The sequence below is a fragment of the Sprattus sprattus genome, assembly GCF_963457725.1.
Source record: "Sprattus sprattus genome assembly, chromosome: 4".
NCBI lineage: Eukaryota > Metazoa > Chordata > Actinopteri > Clupeiformes > Clupeidae > Sprattus > Sprattus sprattus.
In genome coordinates, this window is record NC_137923.1 from 45,384,688 (window position 1) to 45,402,187 (window position 17,500).

General features: G+C 47.7%; 1 protein-coding gene across 1 annotated transcript in view; it reads left to right on the forward strand.

The window, feature by feature from the left end:
* The window catches only part of epha10 (EPH receptor A10), a gene marked incomplete at both ends in the record, with an annotated part of 81,213 nt that overhangs the window by 40,983 nt on the left and 22,730 nt on the right, over positions 1–17,500 (forward strand). The window contains 5 exon segments of the mRNA XM_080836338.1: positions 3,258–3,542; positions 3,544–3,580; positions 3,583–3,626; positions 3,628–3,673; positions 16,491–16,615. Coding sequence (XP_080692464.1) covers positions 3,258–3,542; positions 3,544–3,580; positions 3,583–3,626; positions 3,628–3,673; positions 16,491–16,615 — 537 coding nt within the window.

The following is a 17,500-nucleotide window of genomic DNA, read 5'->3' on the forward strand; positions in this document are numbered from 1 at the left end:
CAGTATGCACATATCCTCACACGTGTACAGGCACACACTTTCTCACTGACTAACACATACTCAGAGAAATACACACACTCTCTCCACCTGACACACAGTCCCTGTCGTCATTGGGCTCACATTAAATAATACCACTCCACATTGCCCCTGATCCTCACCTTTCTGCCAACGTGAAACAAGCACATGCCTGTACATGCCACGGGGCACAAGCACACAAAACACAAATGCCATACACGCTTGCCTGTGCAACCAGCCTTAGCCGGGGAAATGTATACTAAACATAGCGACGAAAACAAGCAACGTGTCTACAAAAACACCCGCATACAAACACACACACACACACACACACACACACACACACACACACACACACACCACACACACTTTAATCCCCCCATCAGTTGTTGAACCCATCAGATAAGTCCCAGCAGGCGTACTCTCATTGATCCCCCTGCCTTTGTTTATGCAGGAGGCGGCTAGCTCTAGCCTCTGATTTGCTTATCATGGGGTCGTAATGTGGCCTCAGTACGGTCCCACGTGGAGAGGCACAAAAGGCGTAGCGGCTAGCTTCTATGGCGTCGTTAGCCATGCTTTTGATTACGCCATTGGATTTGGCGCCTTTTATATCTGCAGCAGCTCCCTGATAGTGGTTATAGCGGCACAATTACGACATTAATTACACTATTGATTCTGTAATTACTATCTGTGAGATACAGCAAATCCATCGAAGTGGACAGGGAGAGAAAGAGGGAAAGAGAAAGAGAGAAGGGTGGGAGTAAGGAAGTGTGAGCGAGAGGGAGAGACATTACAGCGGAAGCGGCAGGGAGAGGGAGGTGGACAGATGATGTGGAGGCCAGATTTAGAGACAGATAGGGCGATGGGGTGAGAGAAGAACACAAGAATAGAAAGGGGTGGCACGGCTAGAGAGAGTTATGACACCCCCTTCTCCCTTGTCTGTTTGATTAGGCAGTGCTGCCGTTGATGCTGTTGGAGACTTGCTAGCCAGTGGTGTCACTGATAGTCATGGCATTTGACCGAAGCACCCCACTGCCTACCACTATTACTTGCTGTTCTGTACTGTTACTGTACTTCACTCTGCAATATAAATGCACAGGCTGTGGTATCACACTGTGTTGTCCCTTGTGTGTGTGTGTGTGTGTGTGTGTGTGTGTGTGTGTGTGTGTGTGTGTGTGTGTGTGTGTGTGTGTGTTTAATGTTCCCAAGAGTGTATAAGTGTGCACGTGTTTTCAGGCGTGAGTGTGTGTGTGTGTGTGTGTGTGTGTGTGTGTGTATAAGAGAGAACGAGGGGGAGACGATGAATAAGTAAGGGGGAGCTGCTCCCTTCGTGCTGGTGAAAGTATCCGGGCCACAGCTGCTCCTCGCTCTTAGCCACACATGGGTCTCATTGCATAACCCCCCGGCCCAGCGTTTTAATGAAAGAGCACTCATGTACCTCCCTCCTCCACGCATGCACGCACGTAGGCACGCGCGCCTCAGTCACTCACTTAGAGCACATCCAGACGTGCAGTCCCTCACATGTGTACATTTTAATGTGTGTGTTTGTTTATGCAATCAACCAGCCCTGCTGTAATTAGCATTGGCACACAGTCGCGTGCTTTCCATGCTCTCATGGAGATAGGCAGGAACTTGTGCTTACTTGAAGTCAAGAAAGTTGTGTCTCATACACAGGTAGGGGGAGGGGGGGGGGTGAAACCAGGGTAAAGCACGATCTGTTTTTAAGCAAGGTGGAGCCCGCTGGATCAGTCGGTCATTAAACATTCATAAACCTCCATCCTCTGTTCATCTTGGATGGAAAAAAACGCTTGCCTCTGCTCATTTTGTTCTTTTATTTACCACTGCAGGCCTTACTAGCGTTGAAAGTAAACCCTGTGAGCACGCAGTGTATGTCTTATTTTTTATGATGTGCTGAATGAGGACAGGTGCTAAAGGCCTAAGACCTTAAAAAAAACCAGACATGAATATGATCGGAGAAATCACATAAAGGTCATGTTTTTGCAGATATGTGCAGTGGTGCATGTCTGTATCCCCACTGCATGGAGTGCATATGCAGACCTATGCGCTTTAATTGACTCCACAGCCACTTTTATCATGACCTTATGATCTTAATCATCAGGCCCCAGGGCTCAGTTGGGCCTCTGCCACCCCACCGGTTGATCTGACACCGCTGTTCCTGGATCAGCTAAAGGCCATACCCACGCTGACACCTGTTGAGCACGCGAAGGGGCCATAGCCCCAGATTTTTACAAACGAGCCTTTCAAGGAAGCCCGGTGACATTTAAATGCTCCGGCGAGCGGCATCGGACAAGCAACCACGCCTGAGCTTTGCCTCCGCCCCACCTGCGCCTCTTACGTCGCCTCCTGGAGCTTTCAAAAGATACCCAGCACCAGGGGGTGCCCCCCCCCCCCCCCAAGCACCTCCACTCCACCCCACACCACTCCAGCCCCCCGTCACCATAACCGCTGAGTCTCTCTGCACGCCTCATTAACAGCATTGCATGATGCTATATTTGCATTGGCATTAGATCATTTTTATGAACATCAGATAGGAGACATTCATTTTGCCATCTCGCCAGCTTCCCTTCCCCGTCTGTGACTCATTCGATTGCACTCCAGTCATGACTGTTGACAGCAATTTTCTTTAAAAACAAAGAGCCTCACCGTCGCTAACTCAATTGCCTCCATTTGCTTTTGTTTCACAATTGGCTCTTACAGTGAAGTGCAGTGGAGGAGGCTGTGTGAGGATAAAGCGTTGTTGGCAGGCGTCGTCGCGTGTTTGTTTTCATGGTCTGTGTGTCTGTGTGTGTGTGTGTTTGTGTGTGCGTGAGTGTGTGGGTGTGCTTCCCCTCATTATCGTCCCTTATTGAATCTGTCACCCCAGGTCAATTCAGTTTAGTGACACACACATGGAGGACATCAACTCAAATGAATCCCCGCGAAACAATGGAGTAGCAACCAGGCAACAGCACTCAGAACTGTTGCCATGCAGTTGAATGAGCTCTTCCCAAAAAGAGAGAGAATCAGCAACTAGTGCTACACAATAAGACACCTCTCCTGATGAAAACACTTCGTAGGTAGAGAGGTAGAGAGGAGCACTCAGTCGCTTCAAAAAACATGCAGGGGCACTACACAAAATGCAACACAATGCATTACATAAAAGCAACACAATTGTATTTTTGCCCCATGTCAAGTAAAACCGGCAAGGCCTGTGTTAGGGCCTGGTTTGCCCTTCATCAGGACACCTAACCAACATTTTGTCTCTCTCTCTCTCTCTCTCTCTCTCAGGGCCCCCCTCTCCACCAAGGAACCTGGTCTACACCCTCAAGCAGTCCACCCTCATCCTGGACTGGGCCCCCCCCAGTGACACGGGTGGCCGGGGCGACCTCACCTACAGTGTGGGCTGCAGGCGCTGTGTGCGCGTGGCGTCTGTGGCGGCGCTGCTCTCCGGCAGCACAGACATTCAGTGCGAGCCATGTGGCCCCAGCGTCGGCTTCGTGCCCCAGCAGAGCGGCCTGACGGAGCGCAACGGTCACCGTGGTAAACCTGCTGCCCAACGCCAACTACACTTCACCGTGGAGGCCCTGAACGGCGTCTCAGAGCTGCTGCCAAAACAAACGCTTCTACACCCAGGTCAACGTCTCCACCAGCCTGGCAGGTACGTCGTTTCTTCGCCACACTTCAGAAGCAAATTAGACCGTTTGGGATTGAGAGGGCTTGAGGTCATTCATTCTACTAGTACCACTACAGGAAGAACTAGCAAGTGGCTGATTGGTTAGTTGAGAAAAAATACAGTGCTGTGTCTTCATGCTCTGAAAATAGCAGCGGAGTGTCTTGCATGTTCCAGGACTCAAATATGGAGATTGTACTTCATTACACTCTGATAATAGGCTTTTTGTAGAACCCCCTTGGCACGCTTACATTGGGGACAGGTTTTTCACCCTCTTTTTGACAGCCCTAGCTTCTTTGTGTAAGACCTCAGGCATAATAAAGAAATCATGAAGTTTTCTCCCTCCCAGTAGTACACTGCCGTGCATGACACCCCACTGGGGAGAGAGATTCATTGATTGATCCATCATCATTCCCTAATAGGGATGTCCCTACAGGGAAGGCAGGGTGAAAAGCCCTCTCTGGAGAAATGCCTCTAAGCAGCACTGGGGCTGTTTGCTGAGCTCCAGGGTACTCATCTTTAGTTAAACATTTCTTGTGGAGAGCAATTTGCAGAGTTGTGGCATTTGTGTTTTTTTTGTTTCCAGTAGCAGTTTCATTCATGCTTTGCTTTTAGCCTAGAGCGGTCGACGTGTTGTATTTAGACCTTCCTTCAGGGTCTTGCTTTGAGACTCCTTCCATAACCCATTACTTTGTACATTAGTGACCTCTAAAATCCAAAAAGCCCAGCACAAAGAACCCCCCAAAAGTATTTGAACTGCACTTAGAGGATAGCTTGACTGAGGGAAGCACAGCACAGCATGTTTTCTGTGGTTTGTTTAATTTCACTCCAATCCTGAAACGCTGTCACCACCATGAACCCAACTAAAACCACAGCCTCTCTGGCAGTGAAAGGGGCTGATCAAATATGGAAATCAGTGCATTTGAAATCCTCTAAAAACATCGGTAGTTAAGGCAGCACACACTCTCTCTCTCTCTTCCTCTCCTCTGAGAGCGGGAAGCAGAGCATTCGTCTCCTACAGTGAAATCCTCTGGAGAGGGAGCTGCTGCATTCGTCAAGGGACTTGGCAGTAATGGCTGCACATCACCTGTGAGGTATTCCTCTGCCACGCTCCACTGTGTCTTTTAACAGACGCTGGCCTCCCTTTGTGGGGAGAGTGCGTGGAGGGCACACACACACATGAATTTGATGCATTACTATGATGCGTGTGGGTAAAAGGGTGTATGTGTGTGTGTGTGTCTTTGTGTGAGAGATGAGCACTGGTAAAATTGGAGCTTTTGTAAAGAAATATTAATCAGATGTGCTCTGTATGGGTCAGCTTGCTTTGACGAGGCTGAGGTGAAGTTAGCTCTGTGTCGGAATATCTTTGTTGAGCACCAGGTGCGTGCAAGCCTTTTGGATGAGTGCACAAGTCAGGTGAGACTGCGCTACATTGTCTTTGTGTGTGTGTGTGTGTGTATGTTAGTAAGTGCTCCAGTTTTAGCGCTGACCAATCAGAAAAGACGGTTGTGTAAGAGCAGCATCTGGATGGAGGACTGTGACGCAGGGTTCAGGGCTTTAGTGAACAGCTGGTGATTGTGTGGTGGGAGGCCACAGTGGCATGAAAGCCCTGCACACACACACACACACACACACACACACATACATACACGCACACATACAAACACACACACACACACACACACACACACACACACTTCTTTGTCTTGCTTTCTGTGCCTTTTTCTCTCTCACACACATACACACATACACTGTCTTGCAGCACAAACACACAAACACACACATGTATGGTTTGCCATCGGCCTATTCACTTCAACAAACACTTTGCTTAAATGGGATTTCTTGTTTTCCTATTCCTGTAAATATTAAATATGTTTATCCTGGAATCTTTCAAAATGGATGCCTGCTTAAGCCTTCCTTTTTTGTGATTGGTTTTCCCACTCACGTCTTCTCTAACTAAAATCACATGATCATGAGTAAAACCCCAGCACTACGCTAACCACTAATGCGCCCTGATATCCCTGAGTGCAGCTCTTGGGCCGCCAGTCACCAGGGGAGACTTTAAAACATTGCGGGTTTTATGCCCCGTGAATATTTCAGTCTAATCCGGCCCCTAGTGTGCCACTCAGAGGAGGAACCCTCCATACATCTCTGGTGGCTGTGTGGAGCTGCTTCTTCAAGGTTAGCGCCTTGTGCAGCAACACGCCAGCTGAAACCAACCGCCCCCCACCCCCCCTCTCTATCTAAGGGAAAAGAGGTGCAACGATGGTGCGGGCCGTGATTGACAACACGTCACGGCAGTTAGCAAGTGGGGCTCTCGTTTTTGTTTATTTACCCTGTATTAGAGGGTTTATCGCATTAATATACAGTCATGCTTTCAAACAAAGGAGATTATCCTGAGCGGAGATTTACACTGGAAATGTGTAATACATGCATGTATGTATGTGCGCGTTTGGAATCTCCATCATGCATTTGTGTTTGTTTGCATGTTGTGTTTGTGTGTGTGTGTGTGTGTGTGTGTGTGTGTGTGTGTGTGTGTGTGTGTGTGTGTGTGTATCTGTGCTAATCCAGCATAATTTGCTCCCCTTCACTAGCGAAGCATTAAGAATGGCAGATTAGGGAGAAGGTTAACGGGCATTATGCCCTTGCTGTTTTTCTGAGACAATATGCCATAACTCCCCTCTCCCCCTCTAAACCCCCATATCCCTGACCTTCATGAATACTACATTAGGGAAACTGATGTGAGGCCATTCTTTCTCTCTCCTCTCCTCTCTCTCTCTCTCTCTCTCTCTCTCTCTCTCTCTCTCTGTCTATCTCTCTCTCACTGTTCCTTTGTCAGGCTCTTTCCGTTTCTGTCCTTTTTTCTGTATTTCTGACCCTCTTGCTGTTTATCTTCTCTCATATTCTATCTCTCTTTTTGTGTGTCTCTCTCCCTCTATCTTTTCCTCCCTCTCCCATACCCCCTTCTTTCATAAGTGCCCCACAGCAGAGGGTTTCTTCCTGGCACTAAGCCTGTTAGCATGGACGTCTCCAGTGCCGGCAGGCTGCGTTTATAAGGCGGGCTACCGTAGCGAGACGGCGCCTCTGAGGATGAGACCGGGATCGGATGAGACAACGTTTGAGGGAGGGTGGAGGGGGGAGGGGGGAGGGGGGGTAGTGGTGGACCTCATGGGACTCGTAGGGGATGGTGGGGTGCCTGTGGGGGAAATGTCAGGTCTCTGTGGGCCACACAGAGGCAGGGTGCCTGTGACTTTTACCCACACGTGACACATGATAACCACTGGCCCCCCCCCCCCCAATCCAGGCCATTTCCTCTCAACAAGCGACTTGTGGGGGCAGCTTAAGTGGACCCCCCATGGCCCCAGACAGGCAGGGGTCAGCGGGCGGGGCAGGAAACAGACTGTGTATGTTTATGTATCTAACACTGCTCAGGAACAAGCGGATTGTCTTTGTGTATGTGTGTGTGTGTGTGTGTGTGTGTGTGTGTGTGTGTGTGTGTGTGTGTTTCTGTATGTATGTTAAACAGGGATTCATCTGACCCTCCTCTCAGGGGAGCCCTTTATAGTGGATTACACATCTTGTTTAGATGCATGTTAATGCTTGAATAAATGGATGTATGCATATTCTGCACATGTATACAGATAAATGTGCATGTATATGAATGAATAAGTGTGCCTGATGCCAGTACTGTATATTCTGTGAGTGTGTGCCTGTGTGCTTAAATAGGGGCCTCTATTGTGTGTTTGTATGTGTTTGGTTAGACATAGAGGTGGTGGAGGTGTAAGAGTTTGGCGTGGTTGTGGGTGGGTGTGTGTTTATGTATGTGTATGTATGTATGCGTGTGTGTGTGTGTGTGTGTGTCTGTGTGTGTTTGTGCTTAAGGGGGGCATAAGGATGGGTCAGGGGGAGGGGGATTGACATTTCAATATCTTCAGAGGATTTATTCTGGTGGCTTAGATGGCCCTGTCCCTGTGGAGAGGGCCACTCTCTGAGCCCTGTGTGTGTGTGTTTGTGTCTCTGTATGTGTATGTGTGTGTGTGTGTGTGTTTGTGTCTCTGTATGTGTGTGTGTGTGTGTGTGTGTTTGTGTCTCTGTATGTGTTTGTGTGTGTGTGTGTGTGTGTGTGTGTGTGTGTGTACAAGGCCAAAAAGAGAAAAGAAGGGGTTTAAGATGATGAGGTAAGAGAGGAGGGGCAGTTTGCCTTAGAGTGGTGTGTGTGTGTGTGTGTGTGTGTGGAAGAGTGTGTAAATAAGGGTGGGTGTGGGTGAGAGGTTTGTTATGAAAGTGTGCTATGATGGCAGATTGAGATCACAGAAGCCAGAGCCAAAGAATAAGGTGTGTGAGTGTGTGTGCGTGGGTGTGTGAGCGTGTGTGCGTGGGTGTGTAGGAGGGTGCCAGATCTCATGGCCACAAAAGGAGAGAATTAGATGTGTAAAAACAAGGAGGAATGTAAGAAAAGGCTTGTGTGGTTACATCTGTGCACACACCTGTGTGTGTGTGTGTGTGTGTGTGTTTCGTGTTTGTCTGTGTGTGTGTGTGTTTGTGTGTGTGTGTGTGTGTGTGTGGGCTACAGTGTGTTGTTGTCAATAGCATGATATAAAATGCAGTTTGCATTTAATCCTTTTAGAAAATGAAAAGCACAGGTTACTTTAGGTACGGGCACTGTTATGGAGTCTGCTGGTAATTGTGTGTACTAATGAACAGCATTCATGTATCTTTTGAACTCGGGCTGTCACTTACTGATTTTAGATTTCCCCATAGTCCACTTGGTCTACTAACCATGGCTATATAGCTGTAGCACATTTGTTTTTGTTTTTCTGTCAGCAGAATGAAGCATTTGTTTCATAGGGCTGAAAAACTGCTTTGAACATTTCGTAATGATGGGTTCACTTCAGAAATAATTTCAGCCTCTGTGGTTCTAGGCCGAACTTTTAGGGCTCAAAGTAGATACTTTAAGTGTTCATAATTATCCTTAGAGAAAAACTATTAAAGATTCTATATGGAACATTCTACCTTTTGGTCTATTGTAAGAGAGTCTTCTGGTCTCCATATGAAAATGAGGACTAAGTGGCAATCCACCACCAGTTATATGCACTTATCACCACCCATTCATGGTTGAGATGAACCTATTAGATGTTTTTGTTTTGGGTGTGTGGAGGCTTCTAATTGGTTCCATCACCCCCCCCCCCATTCACCCCCCTCGCTCCCCCAAAGTAGTTTGGGAGAAAACAAGCTCCACTGCTATTCATGTTAATTGTGTGTCTGTGTCCTCGAAGCATGTTTCGCACAAAGAGCACGCATCTATCCAAACACACACACACACACACACACACACACACACACACACACTGAATCATCAAGAGTAATGCGTCAGGGCTTTGCCGCTGCTTCACTCCCGAGCCTCCTCAGTGACTCAAACGGCGGTGGCAGAAGAAGGTAAAATTGTCTCCCTTTTTATCTGCATGAAAGGAGACGAAAGAAAGGAAAATGATTTCCTCAAGCCCCCTCTCTCTTATTCATCTGCCTCATAACGGCTGAGCTCTTTATTGTGCAGCTGTCAGAGCGCTCTCTCTCCCTCTCTCTCCCTCTCTCTCTCTCTCTCTCTCTGTCTCTCTCTCTCTCTCTCTCTGTCTCTCTCTCTTCCTCTCTCTCTTTCTTCCTCTCTCCCTCACTCTCTCTCACTATGTGTTTCTCGCTGTGAGTGTGTGTCTGTCACGTAAGGGGGCTTGATGTGCTGAACTGTCTCTCACCCTGTGCTGCATGCTTGAGGCACAAACACATACACTCAAACACACACTCAAACACACACACACACACCACACACACACACACACACACACACACACAGGTAGGAAGATGGCTATGGTGACAGACAGCTGCCTGAAGGAGGGGGGTCTAGCGTTTTGATGGATTGCTAAAGAAGCTGTCGAAAGTCCTTCCATAGCTCCCCCATCCCTGTCTCTCTGGCCCATTCCCCCCCACTGGCGCCCTCTCACACACACAGTCTAGTCGAGGCAGGGAAAGCACGAGGCATGTTGGTATGATCCCTTTGCTTGTGTGTCTGTGAGCGAGCCAAAGAGGGAAACGGCAAGGGGGAGCTTCTCCTTTTAACTTTCACTTTTATGTTTCAAGTGCTCACCCTGATTCATGTGCTGATGCTCATACGAACTTCGGTGAACTCCTGATGAACTTCATTATAGTTTGCGTGTGTGTGTGTGTATGGACGTGTGTATGTGCTTTTTTCCTGGGGCTTCTTGAGCGCTAGACTGTCAGACAGCAGTTTTCTCTCTTCCTCTCAGACTCTCTACTCCTCTCATCTCTGTGGGGCTGCCTTCTTCCTTCTTCCTGTTCTTCCTCTCCTCTGTGTTCTTCCCCCCTCCTTCGTCTCTGCCCTTGGGGACAAGAGGGGAGGCACTGGCCAGCTCTGCCTTTCACACACACTGACCAGATCTGCCTTTCATCCTTTTCCCTCATCGGAGAAATGAGCGCCACTCACACACACACACACACACACACACACACACACACACACACACACACACACACACACATACAGACTTAAGAGAAATAAACACAAACTCATGGTGCTTCTCCAGCCTCCCTCACCACCATGCCTGCATTTACAGTAGCTCCTGCAGCAGCTGAGTGGATTTATATCAGTACATTAAATCTGGCATTAGGGCGGCACATTAACTGTGTGGGTGTTCATATTTTTGCACAATTAAAATTACATTACATTAACGTTATGCAAGTTTTAAAATCCACGCTCGCTACATTTTATGCAGGGGCTTGTGTCTATGCATGCAAACATGGGGTAACGATCTTTCACTAGTGCACACAGACAAAGACTCTTCTTGGCTGAATTACACACTGTTGGATTATATATACACACTTATCAACACATTAACTTACTGCAGTACACACAACAACAGTCCCACACTTACAAACCTGTCTTTCAGTCACTCCACTCCCCTCATCTTTCTTTTCTTTTCTTTTTTCTCTGTGTATCATAGTAACGGAGTAGAACACACATTGAACATAGTGGAGACACATTCGGATGATCACTTTAACACACACACACACACACACACACACACACACACACACACACACACACACACACACACACACACACATTCACACACATGCTCGTAATGGCTCGTTGGGATTTACACAGCTGCGGAGGCCATAACTGTGAGCTTCCGATGGAAATGTGTCTGTGTCTGTGAGCAGGTGTCTGATCCTGGATTTTCAATTTTGAGCCCGTCCGCTCCCCTTTATTTCTGTTCATCTCTTTTTCTCTCTCTCTCTCTCCATCCATGTCTGTTCTCATCTCTCACTCCCTCTCACCACATCTCATCTCTATATGTCTTTATCGCTCCGTTACTGCCCTATTGCGTTCCCTTCCCCCCCCATCACCTCCCTCTTCCAGCGGAGGGACCCTTTTCTCCGCAAGCCCACCTCACTCTCCACACAGCTTGCCGTTGGGCCGCTGTAATATGAATGATAATATGGGATGATAAAAGCACATGATAATACCTGCGTCTATCAGGCCAGCCCAGTCAGAAGAGAGGGATCCGTTCCGCTTGAAATGAAAAGGCAAAGGAAAAGAAAAGATGTGCCGGGGTTATTTTTCCACCCCGCCTACTCCATTTCAGCTGGGTTGGGGTGCGGATGATTGTTGCAGGGGGGGGCTGTGTGTGGGTGTGCATAGGATTTCATGGCTTTAGGTTTACTATCTTCATATAGGTATGTGTAGCAGTGTGTGTGTGCCTGCATACGTGTATGTGTGTATGTGTGTGTGTGTGTGTGTGTGAGAGTCACTGTGTGTGTGTGCTTTTGTATAAACACGGCAGTCACAGCCCCAGTCCAGTGCGGATGCTGATGCTGCTGATTAGCCAGGGAGAGCAGGGGACATCCTGCCAGATAGCGCTCCTCACGGCAGTGTGCCAGCTGATAGGCCAGATTAAAGCTGGCTGCGGAGACCCGCTCCTGCCAGATAGTGGCTCAGGGTGGGGCTCTGAGCTCAAACACGCCTCACACATCATTGTGATGAATACCATTTCTATCTCTCCCTCTGCAATTTCACCTCTGAAAAACAGATAATCGCTGGCCATTTTTTATTATTATTTTATCACACACTGTAAAAGTGCCACTGTGTTTGGATCATCTACAAAGTTGCATTTCAAGAGGAGTTATAACCATGCAGTAATGCAGGCATACACAATGTCATGATCTTGCTTAAATATACACGCACACCCTCTCTCTTTCTTACTCTCTCTCTCTCACACACGCACGCACACACAGAGACACAGACACACACACTCAAACACACACACACACACACACTGGCAGCAAGGTTAAGTCTAACCTGAAGAGCATCCCCAATCACTGTGGCAGAAGGTCATGTGGTATTCACAGTATGGTTACTTGAGTCACTGCCATTCCTCAATAACGTGTGTATGTGTGCACACGCATACAGTTTGTGTGTCTAGGTGTGAAGTGCAGTGTGTGTGTGTGTGTCTGTGAAGTGCACTGTGTGTGTGTGTGTGTGTGTGTGTGTGTGTGTGTGTGTGTGTGTGTGTGTGTGTGTGTGTGTGTGTGTGAAGGTGCCCGTCCAGCAGCATTTGGCCTCTTTGCTCTTGCCTGCTGCCACAGACGGTCTTTGAGCTGCCAGGGATCAGCAGAAGCCAGTGAGATGACCTGGACCCTCAAAGCTCCGCAGCATACAGGGCAGCCAAGCACCTGCCATCAGTGCTTTGAACTGGGGCAAAGGAATTAATACATGAACACCATTGTCAACCTTGCAATGGCCTCACCCAGCAGAGCACAAACGGACAGTACAGAGGGGTTCGTACTTAGGAGAGCGGTACTCAACCCTAGCAAATATTAGCTTCTTACACACTCTCTTGAAGTGTGCGCAGTACTCTCTCTCTCTGTCTCTCGCTCAGTGTAATAGTAGATGAGAATGCAATAGACACACACTCATGCAGTCACATGAGCAGTCTCACTGGCAGGTATTCATACACGTGCACAATTAGACAGATTTAGTCTTGCTCTTCTCCCTCTCTCTCTCTCATATACACACACACACACACACACACACACACACACACACACACACACACACACACACACACACACACACACACATACGTGCCATGAAATGATGGTGGGGGGAAATGAACGCTTACAAAGAAATCCAGCTCTGCACGACTGATGTATTCATTGCCACAGCTCTAACCATGATGAAAGAGCTCCCCAGACAATAGAGAGACGGCAAGCTCTGTGGGGAAGTCTTACCTGCCGAGAGAGAGACAGAGAGACAGAAAGACAAAGAGAGAGAGAGAGAGAGAGAGAGAGAGAGAGAGAGGGAAAGGCAGAAAGACAGACAGAGAGAGAGAGAGGGATAGGAGGAAAAAATAACAGACATTGAAGCTGAGATCCGTAGGGATTCCGCTTCACCTGTCTGTCTTTGCTGTGTGCCATTGTCATTCAGAGATGCAGCTGGGCAGTGGCAGCCATGAGCTGCGTCTCTGTTTGGGTCTAAATGGGGCCGCTGGGCAGAGGGACTGGTGGGGGGCCAGATGTGAGAGCTGCTGCTGCAGCCATTATGGGCCTGACACATACACACGTTGACTCGCATGCCAGCGGACAGCTTCACTGTGCTGGGAGTGACTGAGCTAGAGTGGGTAGGACAGGTGTGTGTGTGTGACTGTTTGAGAGAGGGGGGGGGGGGGGGGGGGGGCTGTGGGCCTGTGGCTGGTTTTCTTTGTTTGTGTGTGTGTGTGTGTGTGTGTGTGTGTGTGTGTGTGTGTGTGTGTGTGTGGTCACCTGTTTGGCTTGTAGTGATTCCACACTAGAATCATCCAGATTTCACTCCCCCACCTCCATTACACACACAGGCTCCTTTTCCTCTGTGGTTTGATTGGGTCAAGGTTTGTTGATGGATGTGCTGTTTTGTGTTTTGATGGTGTGTTTTCCCCCTGTGTGCTCACTTTCTCTCTCTGCTGTCTGTCTGTGATGCGTGTCTGTTTATGTGTCTGGGTACTGCAGTTTGGATACGAGAGCTTGTTTTTTTTATTGTGTGGGATAATGTTTCCAGTCTGTTTCTTTGCAGCATTCATATTTTCATTGAGAGAGAGAAACAGGGGGAGAGAGAGAGAGAGAGAGAGAGAGAGAGAGAAAGAGAAAGAGAAAGAAAAAGAAAAAGAAAAAGAAAAAGAAAGACAGACAGAAAGAGAAAGAGAGAGAGAGAGAGAAAGTGTCAGCAAGTTGGAGAGGACAGAGAGAGGCAGAAAAACAGAGCTGTGCAACCTGTGTTTGGATTAGTGTGCAGGTGTGTGTTGTCAGCCTGAGTCATGTTGAGGAGCGGGGCTATGAGTTTGGAGCTGCTGATGCATAATTCATCAGAGGCAAGGCACCGGGATGGAGGGAACAGCCTGGAGATGTTAAGGGGAGCGCGAGCTGACAAGGTGTGCTGGCGTTGCCACTGATCCCGCCGTGTTCAACAGCACCCTCTCCTACCGACTCTATCGCTTAAAACTGTTAGCCCTGCCGAAGTAGCAGAACAGTGTGTGTGTGTGTGTGGGAGAGGGTTAGTGAGTGTGTGCGTGTGTAAAAGGGAGAGAAAGACTGTTTTTGTGAGGTTGTTTGTTTTTTGCTTCGGTCTGCTCTCTCTCTCTGTCTACTGCTTTTTGTCTTTTGCTGTCCTTGGCTCTCCATTCCCGTCTCATTCTCTCTCACTCTCTCTCTCTATCTCTCTCTCTCTCTCTGTCTTTCTTTTTTACTCACTCACACACACACATCCTTCTCTCTCTCTCTCTCTCTCTCTCTCTCTCTCTCTCTCTCTCTCTCTCTCTCTCTGTCTCTCTTGCTATTGTGCGGTTGCTGTGTGATTGTCGGTGAGGGACCAGCGGACACTGCTGGGCTTTATGTCTTTAAGTCGGGGCTCTGAGCCCTAATCCGTGTGGTCTGGTCGGATCATGATCCCGGGGCCCTGTGGGATAACGGCTGGAGATTTGAGCCGCGCTAACCGCCACACTCGAGCAGCTTCCCCTCCAGCTCCCACTGCTGCACACCTCCAGCCCCCCCCCCCCCTCCAGCTAACACTGCTCCAGCCCAATTTCCTGCTTTCCACCTTTTAATTAAATGTTAGCCTTGATTGATGGCTGACGCGCTCGTTAGCCACCTTTTAAAACGCAGTTGCATGAATAATGCAATGGCCGTTTGTGCGCGCATGAGAACGAATGAGTTTCTTAAAACACGGACAGATCAGATGAAAGCAAAAAGAGACATCCCCGTAAAGAGACAGAGCAATCAGATTGCTGCTCGCTTTGATGTGCTCCCCAAAAAAGCAATGCATCGTTGTAGATTTCAGATTGATGTGAAGCAAAAGACAGTGTATTTGTGTGCAGGTGTGTGTGAGACAGAGGAATGAAGTTGTAAGCTCTTTCATCCAGCTGTTCCCCTCAGACCCACCGTCTGGTGCTCAAGAGACAGAGCTGTCAGTCATTCATTAAAAAAGGCATGATTGACAGGTCTCACCGGAGCCCTGCCTCATTAATCATATCATCATCAGTGCTCATGCTCAAAGGGGGCTGGACCTGCTCACTACCGCTCACATCTGCCTGAGTGCCGGCTCTGTTCATTGGCAGATCTGACTGTCTGTCTCTGAAAGGCAAAAGAAAATGAGATGTGCTTCTATTTCAAGCTTGAGGGTTTTTTTTAAGGTATGCTCAGCTGGGTCCACCAAATGGAAGATAATACATTGACGGTAATAAATGACGTGGTGTTGGATTAAACACAATAACGTGAGCCATCTGCGTGCCATATCAGTATTCCAGTATCTCACTGGGTTATTGTCTTTAAGCTCTCAATTGTGTTGAGCTGGGAGTGCCAGATGTTCTGTCCTGCCATTCATCAAGCTGAGGTGGTTGGTTTGGATGACGATGATGATGATGATGATGATCAAAAAGAAAGGACGTTTCTAAATGGTCAGCCATTCTTAAATTTAGTTCTGGACTCCTGGAACCTTAAAGGCACATTACCAGAGATACTCAAGGCCACAGTGAATACAGGGACATTGGTGAGATGGCAACATTATGCTAATGAATAGAAGCACTGATGTGTGCAGGGTAATTACAGAAGAATGTATGTATTCTATATCATATGTAGTCTATGCAAAACAATCTGATGAGTTTTAAGGCTAATTCATAGAATATCATACAATTCATAGATTTGTTCAGCAATGAAGAACCACATACCAAAACCCATCTTGCAAACCCAACGGCTATGTTGTGGGAAAGTTTACTTTTAGAACCTTTTCAGCTTTCTTCAAGTCTTTTTTTCACGTGTCGAATTTGTCAGTCATCAGTCTGACAGTAGACATGGCCTTGCCAGGGTGCTCAGTCTGACGTGCCCATAACAAGTAGAGGTCTGTCCCAGGGACACAGAGCAGAGACATCACCATCGTCATCTTCGGTCCTGGGCTAAGGCTGCAGTGACTCATCTGTCAGTCAAATGCCCATACACACACACACACACACACACACACACACACACACACACACACACACACACATACTCCAGAGACACACACACACTCCAGAGACACACGCACACACACATACACACACATCAGGCACACTCAGACACAAGCGCATGCACAGTGCTGTTCGCCTTATCTATAATTCATAAAAAGCATGGGTTCCCTTCCGATATGAACATTTTCAATTATTTATCCTCCCCCCCTTATTTCTCTCTCTCTTTCTTCTCCTTTGCTCTCTCCTTCCCATCTCTCCAGGACCCTCTATGGTGAGCGAGCTGCGGGCAGAGAAGATTGAGCAGCGCAGTGTGACGTTGGTGTGGAGAGAGCCCAGCTATCCCAACCGCAGCCGCACTGAGTACGAGATCAAGTATTACGAGAAGGTAAGTGCATACACAACACGTACACACACATTAGCCCCCGTTAGCAAACACACACATTAGCACACTTAAGAATACACACACATTAGCATGCGTTACCCCCTATAGTCATTGGGAAAGATAAAAAAAAATGCACTCCCACTTTTACAGTGTTACAACCTTCTCAACCTTTTAAGGATTTTATAAAGATTTTCCACTCTGGTGATCGCGCTCTCTCTAACAACACACGCACATACACCTTCCTTAAAACACTCTCATTCTTAGTTCTGAGTGAAACATTCTCTACTCTTTCATGTTGTTTCAAACATTCCGTTCAGATTCACACACAGACACACACATACACACACACACAAACACCACCAACAAATATAAACACAGCACTCTAGGGTATCCTGTGTTTCAAGCGTGAACAAACTGCTCGCTCCAGTCAATTCCCCCACATGGGTTGATTCATTCAAACTCACGCACTTCTCTGCTGAGCTGCATCACTCCTGCTTAAAGCCCATAACCAGACCAGCAGCACACCGAAAGAATGGCACGCACTGTCTATTTCTCTTTTCTCACGCACACTCAACACACACACACACTCAACACACACACACACACACACACACACACACACACACACACACACACACACGCGCACACACAAACACTCAACACACACACACTCAACACACACACAGAGGTACACAAAAAGATAAACAAAAAAGACACAATAACCTATTTTGTTTACTATATATATTACACTCACAGACAAACAAAAACACACATTCTGACTCTCTTTTTGTCCTCCCCATATTCACACATTTACTTACACATGAACACACTTACACAACTGCACACACAATTTCATCCTCATACCCACACATGGACGCAGGCTCTTAC